This window comes from Cyprinus carpio, chromosome A17 (genome assembly GCF_018340385.1).
Source record: "Cyprinus carpio isolate SPL01 chromosome A17, ASM1834038v1, whole genome shotgun sequence".
Lineage (NCBI taxonomy): Eukaryota > Metazoa > Chordata > Actinopteri > Cypriniformes > Cyprinidae > Cyprinus > Cyprinus carpio.
The window spans coordinates 27,123,716-27,136,165 of record NC_056588.1 but is presented as its reverse complement, the minus strand read 5'-3'; the positions used below and the strand labels follow the sequence as shown (position 1 = coordinate 27,136,165).

The 12,450-nt window shown below is 40.5% G+C and overlaps 1 protein-coding gene across 1 annotated transcript in view; it reads left to right on the top strand.

The window, feature by feature from the left end:
* Positions 1–12,450, top strand: part of kif6 (kinesin family member 6) — a 240,207-nt gene that overhangs the window by 199,882 nt on the left and 27,875 nt on the right. Inside the window, 1 exon segment of the mRNA XM_042774549.1 lies at positions 2,623–2,678. Within this exon segment, the coding sequence (XP_042630483.1) occupies positions 2,623–2,678 (56 nt within the window).

Here is a 12,450-nt window from a genome sequence, read left to right as displayed (position 1 = left end):
TGTGGCTTAACAATCATTAAATGGATTGAATTATAGAAATGTGATAGTTTATTATATATATGCCAAGTTAAAGAAATGGGTCTTAAATCTAGATTTAAACTGACAGAGTGTGTCTGCCTCCCGAACAACGCTAGGTAGTTTTTAGAGTTCCAGAGTTTAGGTGCTAAATAGGAAAAGGATCTGCCGCCAGCAGTTGATTTTGATATTCTGAGTATTATCAAATGGCCAGAGTTTTGAGATCGCAGTGGATGTGGAGGACTATAATGCGATATGAGTTTGCTCAAGTGTTGGGGAGCTAAACCATTCAGGACTTTTTAAGTAATTAGCAAGATTTTAAAATTTATTAATTGTTCAATAGGGAGCCAGTGCAGAGTTGACAGAACCGGGCAAATATGGTCATACTTCCTGGTTATAGTAAGAACTCTAGCTGCTGCATTTTGGACCAGCTGGAGCTTTTTTATTAAGCGCGCAGAGCAACCACCCAATAAAGCATTACAATAATCTAACCTTGAGGTCAATAACACATGAATTAACATTTCTGCTTTTGACATTGAGAGCATAGGTCGTAATTTAGATATATTTTTAAGATGGAAAAACACGGTTTTACAAATGCTATAAACATGATTTTGTACAACCAGTATTGTATAAAATGCTATACAAATAAAGGTGACTTGACTTGACTTGACGTGCCCCAAAAACTCATCCAATTGTCTATGAAACCTATGTTATTCTGCGGGCACCGCTTAGACATCTAGCCATTAAGTGACAACAGTCTGCTATGTATCTCGTCACCGCGGTAAGCAGGGAGGTTATCAGAGCATGTTACAGTGTCTGACATCGTACTTCCAAGTACTTCCACACACCTTTTTAATGTTATTTTTAGTGATCTCCGACTGACGAAGTCGAACATCATTAGTGCCGACGTGAATAACAATCTTACTGAATTTTTGTTTAGCCATCACTTTTAAATTTGCCAAGATGTCAGGCGCTTTGGCTCCTGATAAACAATGGACTATGGTGGATGGTGTCTCTATTTTCACGTTCCATACAATAGAATCGCCAAAAACTAGGGCTCTTTTAACAGGTTTCTCAATGGAGTGATAGAGAAAAGAAATTGAGCAAGAGAGAAGAGAAACAGAGCAATTGCAAAAGTTTTTTTGTTGGAGTGGTTGAGAAGGTAGCGGGATGAAAAAGAAATGGTAGTCGCGAATGACAAGCTAACAGGCTAACAATATCAAATTAGTATGTTAGATAATATCATAAGTATGGTAACAATTATATTTAAACATTTTAAACAACAGAAAGTGATAGTAAATTAGAGCTTCCAACAGAAAAACAAAGCTACATGGAGCTACAATCATAATCCACTCACTCAAACCACTCAGTAGACCAGGATGTTGGAAGCTGCATTGAGTAAATACAGCTGAATAAAACTGTGACTGTCTTCATTTCAGGCTGCAAAGCAACAAGTTGACATTGAGGGAGGTGATTCCTTTCTATACCCACTGTAAAATTTAACATTTCTTCTAGCTTAGAGTTACCTCTCTCAGAGCTATAGACAGCACACTGACATCGAGGTAGAACTGCACCTCAGCCAGCATGAGTTCAAATCCCATTTAAAGTAGCTTTTTTCTGCTCATGTTCCCTTCTTACCTCTCCCTTTGTTTCCTGTGTGTACTCCTACTGTCCTCCTACTATTACTGACCATTGAAGGTGAAAACCCCCAATGTAATAAAAAAAAGGAAAAAGAAATAGCAACCTCTGAGCAATAAAACATTTTTATAATGGAATCTTGAAAGAGATTACAGCAAGACAATAAAGAGATCTCCTATGTTTCTCCCAGACCATTCTCATTTTGGACTCCTTTCTCTCAGACATTTCTCATGTCTCAATTGTCTACTTTTATTTCTCCTAGGGAACTTTAGGAAATACATCTGAGGAACTATCAATACTTAAATGAGAAATAAATGAGAATCACAACTAAGAGCTCAGAAAGAGCAACCACTGAGCAATAAAATATATTCATTGCAGCAAGACAATAAAAATATATTCTATGTTTCTCCCACTACATTTTCAGTTTCAAATAATTTTGTCTCAAATATTTCTCATGTCTCATTTTTGACTACTTTTTAGGAGAAACATCTGAAATGCTGTTGATAATGAAATGAAAACATATATGAGAATCACAACTATGTCTCATGAGCTTAGGAGGAGCAACCACTGAGCAATATTTTTTTTTTTCCTCTGGGCAACTTATAAACCTTGTCACACAAATATTTGGATTTATAAGCAATAGCATATGTGCTCAGTGCTAATTTTACTGAGTGATCCAAGAGATATAGTAAACAGAATACTTTTTTACACATTTACATGAAATATTCCACTCTCATGAATGGAGTTAAGCGGGCACCCCTTGCTGTCCCCTGCAAGAAGCCGTGCTGGCTGTCTATGTTTGTGTGAAATAGCTTCATCAGGACAGTACTAAATAAAAATCAATATGCAATTTTTAAGATCCCTCTTATTTTGTTAAAACTATGAACATTTTGCTTATTCTGCAAGGTGTATGTAAATTTTTGACCACAAATGTACAAGGATTTTCACATCGGCCATTTCATTTTGCAGGTTTGTTGAAGCCAAAACACTTGGTGAGCAAGTTAACCAGATCAGGATCAGAGTCAGTAAGTAGTCTCTTTACCTTTTTGCAGCCAAATTCGGACTCTTGTATTAAGCACATACATTTTATATTCAACCTTTAGTTAGTGGTAGTGTGGTCTGTGTGGATCTTGATGCCCCAGTATAGTGATGAGGACAGTAAAAAGCAGTATCCTTAAGATGAGACATTAAACTGAGGTCCTTACTGCTAGGATGTCCTTTGTAGGGGCGTACTCCTGTGCACCCAACACAACCTTTTTTTTCATTTTTCACAAGTAACAAAAATCTCTTACAACTAAGAGATGACGAACAAAAGTGCAGATAATTGCTCTTTTTTGTGATCAACACGTTATTGTGTTTTCTTGCTAACACACAACTTGCTAAGTCACCAGTATTGACAGTAACAAACTTTCACCAAACCATTTCAGCGTGAAGGAGATAACTGATATAAATACATAACTGAAATAAACAGAAAAAGTATACATTAAAAAAGAAACTAAATTAAAGAAAACTACATTCATAGTGTCAGAGATGAAAGATATGCAGAACGTGTCTAAAAAAATAAAGAGGACCAGAGAGACAAAATGTAGAGAAAACACAAATGGAACCCATACTCTTGTTACATCTTAGTGCATTTTCCTACTCTTTTACATCAGTTAACTTTTAAGAATTAAAATCAAGTTCTCAGGTTAATTTGCCTTTATTTATATAGCGCTTTATAAAATACAGATTGTGTCAAAACAGCTTCACAGTGTTAAACAGGAAAATTACGTGCCAGTAACATAGGAGGACAATAGTAAACTGTCAGTTCTAATTAAGTTAGTTAAGTTTGTGGTTGTGTAAGTGACTGACGGATTGGGATCTCGCCTGAGAGCCCAATCACCTTTGAGTGTTAACAAAACAAGTCAATGGGAGTCACATGACCTCGACCAGCGATGTGGCTGTAAGTTTCTAGGCTCGTCCTCAAATCCCCATAAAGTTAATATATTGAGGAATTTCGTGTTAAGAATCATACTCATTTGATTACTAATGTCTTCTAGTAAATCTGCAACAAAAATGGTATGTACAAATTTCCTGATTAAGAAAAGGCCAAAAGAAATCATAGGCCTATCAACCAAGGAACTCCATGACCCCATCTTAAGAGCTGTTAAACAGACCCTGACAGAGCAACAAAAGCACTTCGATAAGGCAGTTCAGGCAGCGGTCAAAGGGGCTGTAGATAACTGAAATCTGAAATCTCAAGTCTAGCAGGCGAATAAATCTGTCAGCGGTCTCGCACACCTTTATTTGAAGAGCTGGGTAAATCCTTATAAAAAGTGAACTCTCGATTTTATTTCCCCCTAGCCATTATACGAGCTCAAGATCAAGATATTAGAGACCACAATTGACAGATTGTATCACTCTCCACAAGATTAACAGAGATGGAAGACAGGAACTGCTGCTCGAATTTGAGGCAAGTGGGCTTACCAGAATCTGAAGAGGGATCGGATCCAATTGGGTTTCTCAAAATGTTTTTACCATTGTAGATACCCTCCCTGGCTGGTTGTGAGACTATGAAGGGACAACAAAAAGTACAATTCACGGAGCAAAGAAGTGATATTATATCCGCTTTAAGGGGGGAATATAATTCTCTGTCTTTGCATAAAGCTGAGTTCATCGTACATAGAACCAGACTAAAATATCAAGTTAAAGTTAAGTTAAAGATAACAGTAAAATCTCTTCAAAAAGGGAAATCTCAGGGCTCTGATGGAATTCCCCCTGAGCTTTATCTGGCATTGTGGGACACAGTAGGAGCATTAATATTAGATTCTATAAACTGTGCTCTAGAACATAAAACATTTCATAGGGATCAAAAGACTGCTCTTATATCATTACTGTTAAAAGATGGAAAAGATCCCATTTAAAGGCTCCAGCTATCGCCCCATATCACTGATATGTGGAGATATTAAATTATACGCTAAAGCTCTTGCGCTAAGATTGGATAAGGTAGTGGATAAAATAATCAATTTTGGTCAAACAGGTTTTATTAGGGGTTGTTTGGCAGCAGATAATGTCCGCAGATTGTTTCACATTTTGGAGATGGCAGAAATGTTTACTGAAGACTGGGCTGTGCTCTCTTTGGATGCAGAAAAGGCCTTTGACAGGCTGGAGTGGCCATACCTGTGGGCAGTAATGAAACATTTGGGATTCGGTACAAGATTTTTATCTATGATACAAATCCTATACGAAACTCCCCTGGCCTCTGTTATCACAGGCACATGTCAGTCCTTACCTTTTCCTTTGCAGAGGGGCACACAAAAAGGCTGCCCTCTCTCACCATTATTATTTGCGTTATCATTAGAACCCCTTGCACAAGCCATAAGAGAGCACAAATCTATATATACCCCATTGTTGTTCATGGCTCCAAACATTCTATATCACTTTATGCAGATGACATTCTTTGGTTCCTCTCCAACGTCAAAGTATCAGTCTCACAAGTGTTAGCCCTGTTCAATGAATTTAAGAATTTAGTAGGTTATAAAATAAATTGGCATAAATCCACAGTACTCCCTCTAAATTCATCTGCCACTAATGTTCAATACCCTCCCTCCATTCCTGTAAGCAATGTTATTTCTTATTTAGGAATTAAAATATATGCAAAGTTATCAGAAATTATTCACAAAAATTATAGGGAAATCTCTCAAAAGGTGACAGAACGTCTACAGCGTTGGAATACTCTCCCAGTTTCTTTACAAGGAAGAATTTCTATTGTTAAGATGAACATTCTCCCTCGCCTCACTATCTTGTTTTTCATGATTCCAATTTCTCCTCCACCTAAGTTTCTTGAGCAAACCCAGTCTTTGATCTCCAAATTCATATGGAACAATAAATGAGCTAGAATTAAGCTATATTTAATATTTAATAAAGCTAAACCAAGAATGGTACAGGCCTGGCAAAGAGTTGTAGAATTTATTTGTGACCTGTTCATTAGGTAGTAAGATGTATCTCCTTAGAATCGTGAAGTACTCATATCTAGGGTATTACTATGTCATCTGAAAATAAATTAAAAAATACAAGCCAATGAATGTTGGCGTGCGAGCTTTGCTTTGCATCGCACCGCAGCGCTGGTATAAAGGGAGAGCGTGTGCAGTCGCACATTCAGCTTTTCGCTTTGGAGCCGAGCGTTTCTCACGATTATACTCTGCAATCATCGTTCAAGTGTGTAAGCAACAAACCAGGCAAAATCTCTCTAGAGAGTGTTGGTGTGACAGCATGTCAGCGGTGGTCGCTACTGAAAGAGCTTTTCTCTGCATTGTGCATGCTGCAGGCTTATCCAAGAGTCCTGCACGCCGTACAGCGACTGTTCCCCTGGGTGCTTCAATGCTAAATTAGCTTTTTCCTTAAAAGAGCTAGCGGACAGCGAGCGTCTTTTTGAATACGCCTCTCTGTCTGCATTTCTGAACGCGGTTGTTCCTGGCCTCATCTGACAGCCACAATCGCTGTGTCACATGCCTGGGCTTAAGCATTCTGAGTCTGCGTTCGTGGGTGGTTTATGTTCACGTTGAACATGACCACATTGACATGCCGGTTGCGACTCCCCGAGTCCCCTTTCCTGTTGCCCAGCTGCTGCTGTGTGTAAAAGCACAGCCACAGGTTTGCGTGACACCTTGGGAGACCGAGGATCACAGCGAGAGCCTTTCACCTGCAAAGTCCCCGTGGACCTCTTGCTCCTCAGCGTGTTGTGTGCCATTGAGCCACCAGCTGACAGCGCGGGTTGTCACGGCAACCCATCACATTGCTTGCCACTTTAGATGAGGTTATTGGGCTATTATCTACTGGATATGAAGATGACGTGGAGTTTCCCGCTTATGTGGTTTTTGCTTGTGCTGAATCGGATTCAGAGTGATCGAGGCTGGTAGATTGGTTTCTGGGGGCACAGTGCGACGCGGCAATCGCCTTGCCCCGCCCCGCGTCTTTCTTTACGGAGATGCATGAGAAGCTTTGGCAGCATGGAGGCAAATTAGTGCCAGTATGGAAAGCCAAACATGCCAAAATCTGCCTAAAGTTTTTCCTCTCTCACTACCCTTGATGGTTGGGCGGTCAGGGTTTTGTAGGGATTCCCCAGGTGGAGTGTGGAATTGCAGTGTATGCCTGTAAAGTGCTGCCATCTGGTGGTGTTGTCCGCATGTCCCGTTCAGCACCTGTAAGATAACAGCAGCTATGGTTGCTGAGGCTTGCAGTGTCGCTGGACAGGCTGTCTCTGCCCTGCATGCAATGGACACCCTGCAATTTACTACAAATCACTCAAAATGCACAAGGGTAGTTGTGAGCCAGGGTTGATGCAGGAAATGTGCACGATGACTGACCATGATGAAAGTCACGGCACAGGCCTTCGGCCAGACGATGTCCACTTGGTTGGTCCAGAAGCCCCCTTGGCTAAACCTTGCAGAGGTGCGAGTTGTCACCAATGTGTGCTTACTTGATTCTCCCATCTGACAAGGTTGCCTTTTCGGGGACACTGTTGAGGACTGTGCCCAGCAGTTATCCGCAGTTCAGAAGCAGGCTAAGGCTGTCAAGAGCATGCCCCCAATGTGCTACCAGCCATTATGGGCTGCCCCTCAGCCTGCTCATCGCAAGGGTGTCTGTCCTCTGTGGCAAAAAAAAAAAATTAAAAAATGCTCCAGCACGGCGAGCTCAACCGTGATATCGTGGAGGAGACGACGCCACCCATCTCAGCCATTTTTAAATCCTCCAAACAGTGGGCAAAACCACTCCCGAGATGGGTGACCCAGAGACGGAGGGAGCTGCTCTTCCCCAAGAGGAGGGCAGGGTAGAGAACTATTTAAGTTAAATTTCTGTTTCACCACAGGCCTTATGGCCAGTGCAGTAAGGAGCAGTTTCCTCTATCTCTGAGTCATAAGAGGACATGGATGGTAGTGTGCAATGCTAGTCCTTGCCACTCTCATCCCCCTTCTTTCGCCAGCAGGCAGCAGGGCCCGGTTTGAGGATGATATGCCTTCTTACGTGCCCCTTGCCCAAATGTGGAGCCAGGTTCTCCACTTTGTGTTCAAGGGACGGGCATTTCTTTGTCAACCTCAGCCAGTTGAGCAAACTCTCCCCCTTGCAGAGGGTCTCTTTTCTCAGTATGGAGTTGGACTCGGTCAATCTAACAGCACGCCTCTCAGTGGAGCATGCTCAGTCAATATTGAACTGCCTGGAGTCATTTCAGTACAGCAGGGTGGTTTCAGAGGCTCCTGGGGCATATGGCATCCGCTGCAGCTGTCACGCCACTCTGATTGCTTCATATGAGAGGGTCTCAGTCACCCCGTCCTGCTGACAGACCTTCAGCCCGTGGTCGGACCTTGCTGTTCTTTGGGTGGGAGTTTCCGTAGTGCAAGTGTCCAGGCATGTTGTTGTCTCAACAGATGTCTCTGCCATAGGCTGGGGTGCCATGTGCAATGGGCATGCTGCATCGGGCACCTGGACAGTGCCTTGACTGCAGTGGCATATCAATTGCCTAGAGTTGTTAGCAGTATGGCTTGCTCTGCGCCGCTTCAGATCACTGCTACACGACAAGCACATACTGGTCCAGACTGACAATACTGCAACCGTTGCATACATCAACCACCAGGGCAGTCTACACTACCCTTGCATGTCACAACTTGTCCGCCATCTCCTCCTTTGGAGTCAGAAGCTCATGAGGTCGCTTTCACATACCAGGCAAGCTCAATCGTGCAGCTGACGAGCTCTCACACCGGCCTGCCTTTCCGGGAGAATGGCGACTCCAACCCGAGACAGTCCAGCTGATTTGGAGACGCTTCGGGGACACTCAGACCTGTTTGCCTCTCCGGACACGTCCCACTGCCAGCTGTTCTCGCTGGCACACAAGTGGCCTCGGGGCCTATGCAAGTATGCATTTCCCCAGTGAGCCTTCTCGCACAGATGTTGTACAAGGTCAAGGAGGCTGAGGAGCACGTCCTCTTAGTAGCACCATATTGGCCCAGTCGAACTTGGTTCCCAGAACTGATGCACTTCGCGAGGAAGGATCTTCTTCCTTAGAGAGGTTCTAGGTGATCTACCTCCAGCGGTAGTAAACACTATCACTTCACCCTCTACAAGGCACCCCTACTTGCTGAAGTGGAACCTGTTCGTCAATTGGTGTTCTTCCCGGTGGGAAGACCCCCGCAGATGCCTGATCGCGGTTGTGCTCTCTTTTCTGCAAGAAGGGCTGGAGTGAAGGCTGTTTCCATTCACCCTCAAAGTGTATGTTGCCGCCATTGCTGCACATCACGATGCAGTAGGTGGCAAGTCTGTTGGGAAGCATGACTTGATCATCAGGTTCCTTAGGGGTACGAGGAGGCTGAATCCTCCACGCCCCCACCTGGTACCCTCTTGGGATTTCCCCTCGGTCTTGACGGCCTTGAAAGAGGAGCCCTTCGAACCTCTGCAGTCAGTAGAGCTTAAGTTTCTGTCGCTAAAGACAGTGCTCCTCACTGCATTGGCTTCGGTCAGGAGGGTCGGGGACCTGCAGGCATTTTCGGTCAACGATACATGCCTTGAATTCAGGCTGGCTGCCTCTCATGTTGTCCTGAGACCCCAGCCTAGATACAGTAGGTGGCCAACTAAAATGAGCTTTTTGCCGCCATGAGTGCCGCAGCCTCCGTGTCTGCAAAGTGCATTTGCAGCTTTTGACCGCTGAGTGGCGCTTTATCAACAAATACATCCACTGCTCCAGGTGTGTGTTCATGGTGTGTGTGTTCACTGCTGTGTGTGTGCACTTTGGATGGGTTAAATGCAGAGCACGAATTCTGAGTATGGGTCACCATACTTGGCTGTATGTCATGTCACTTCTTGACACTTAAAATATAAAATTATCAAACAAGCGCATCAAAGCACATTTTCGCAAATAGCCATCAGCTTTGCCTCGCCAATGTGTTACATTTGACTGCTGCAGTCAGGGAAAATGAAAGAAAAACACTGTAGTTAAAATATTGAATATTCACAGATGAAAGTTTAGTACTAATGAAGTTAAGTGTATTTCTTAGAACAAATTCAAGCAGGATAAATGTCAAGCCTATGAGCCTGTGCTTATCTTTTCTCTAAGCTACACAGTTTTACACCAGATTTTAGATTTGAAACATTTAATAGGTGTGCAGTATTATTTATATAATATGAATTATGTGTTATATTATCCTAAAGAAATGGTGGTTTACTTTGCATCAGATCATTAAAAGTGGTAGTCTATTTTAGTGAGCTAGGCTACATGGATTTATATGCATATGTCAATATTCTCACATATTAGGCCTTTATTTGTCACAAATACATTTTTAATTTATATTTTAAAATTTCTTTAACAAAACAGCATGCATTTTTGTCACGCACTACTTTGTTAATCCTTACCTGTCCTTTATTTTGACCGATAACTTCTTGGGAAAAAGATATCTGTCTGTACACTGATTAAGAAATTGTTGCGTGTTTTATAAATGATTTCCTTTATTTTAGTAAAACATTTCGCTCCCATTATTCAGGCCTAATTAAAACAAGAAACGAATAAATTAAACCTGCACAATTTAGCTAAATCGTTAATAAAACGTCCTCACATTTAAACTCAAGTTCTCTCATTATATTCAACAAAATGCACACAATGTAAAAAAGAGCTTCATTAATTGACAACTTCATTGATTTTAAAGGGATCCTTCTTTACTTGCTTTCATACAATTTTAAATGCAGCCGCGCCTCATCTGTCCAGAGGGGAAAAAAAACATATTGTTTTGTAATGTATGTAATACTTTGTATGCAGTTGCAAAAATGACAAAAGCCAAACCAAATGAGGTATTTGTCCTACTTTGCCTAAACCTGCTCTGTAAGTTTGAAACCCTCATAACACACTGTCCATATGAAAGAGAAAGAGATTAACACCTTTATTTCAAACCCCACAAGCTATACAGAACAAACCCCAACCCCCTCCAGCTGAACTGAATTTGGTCTGTTTTTTGGCTGCAAGGAACAGTGTGTTGTCATGTTACTGGGTTGAATTATGCTGTCTGCACTCACAGCAGCCGTACTCTTTTTATTCATTATTTTCTCGCAGCCCATATTATTATTTTCACCAGACCATAATAATAACAAATTCACAATTGATAATTAAGCATTCTTTTTTGCGAAAATCATTGTTTTTTGTGAACGTAGGTGTTTGAGACAGGCTTTAAGACCAAGTGGAATCCTCGACCAGCTGCTCCTGCTTCACTGCGAGCACCACTCGCGCTAACTGCACCCAGGTTCACCGTCAGCGTTCTGATTTTACCAAATCAGTTTGAGGCAAATACAGCTTATTGATCATGAGCCCAATATTTAGCAAGGCAGGAAAGCATTCAGTCTACCTGAAGGAAGACGTATTTCATTGTAAGTTAATGCTGTTAAATAGAGAGTAACAAAAAACCTACTGTAGACTATTCTTAAACTTGGACCTCATTATATTGAAGTATAAATCCAAACACCAGAAGCAACCTACACTCTCTAGGTGTTCTTTCATTGAAAAGTATCCATTTTTATTCATTCACAGGATATATGGTTGAAAAAAAATATTTTAGTTCAAAACTTTAAGTGCCATTGTTTAAAAAAATGCTTTATTCACTAACGTTTCATAGACCTTCAGTTGTTATGCTTTAAAATTCCATGCCATTTGTAATTTCACAGTATTTTCACCTCCTAAATTACTACCCTTGTAAAGTCACAATTCTATAATGGTAAAATTTATACCATTTTTTGTATGTCTTTCTTTTTTTCTTTTTTTTTTTTTTGAATAATTGTACATAAATGGGTGAAGCAAAACAAATATGATTATTTCTGATAACTTTTTAACTGCGGCAGATATAGGCATACATTATTGTACATTACAAATATTTGGGTCGTTCCTTATTCTGTTCCTTATTTTCTTAAAGAATAAACACTTATTTTCTACAAGAATAAACACTATTTTCTAAAAGAATAAAAGAGAAAGAATCACAATTAGCCCTCATTTTCCATTTCTGAAGTTAATTGGCAACCCTTATGATGATGTAATTATCTTTTGACTCCCCTGACATTGGCACCTTCCTCAAAAAGGAGGAGATATGGAACGAATTATAGATTTTAAAAAGAAAAAAGTGGGTGCTTGGTTTCCGAAATGTAAGACGAATACAGCTCGTTATCACACTGTAAAAAATTATGTGATGAAAAGTCATGATAACATATTTTTAAGTTAGGCTACTTTAATTCATAGAAATAATTTAATAAAAGCAATTTAAAGCTTTTTTTTTATACTTTGGTTCAACTTGAATCTCAAAACTATTAAACTGACTTTAAAATTTATAAGCTGAAACGGGTAAAATGTCACAGTGCATGTTAAATATCCTAAATTAACTTGTATCTTGTATAGTATCCGAAGACCTTGATTGCGTGTTACCATGAAACTAACCATATAATTAGATTTTTATTATTATTATTATTATTATTATTATTATTAACAATTCCTGTATAAAATGGGACAGCAACCTTTATATCAAACATTTTTAAATCGTCCACAGCTGAGCAACGTGGAGGCAGGTTCTGCGCCAAAGCGCGCAAAGTGAATGTGCATGCCCAACTTTTAGGGGGGTGGGGGAGGCTTTTTTGTTTCTTAAAGTAATTTTCAGATGCAATGAAATTTTTTTTTTTTTAAAACTGGATAAAAACATACACGAAACTTGTAAATAGTTAACAACATAGCCTAGATTAGGCCCAGACTCTGTTGCTAAGTATACTAATATGTAAATTTGTTAACCCACAGTAACACATTTT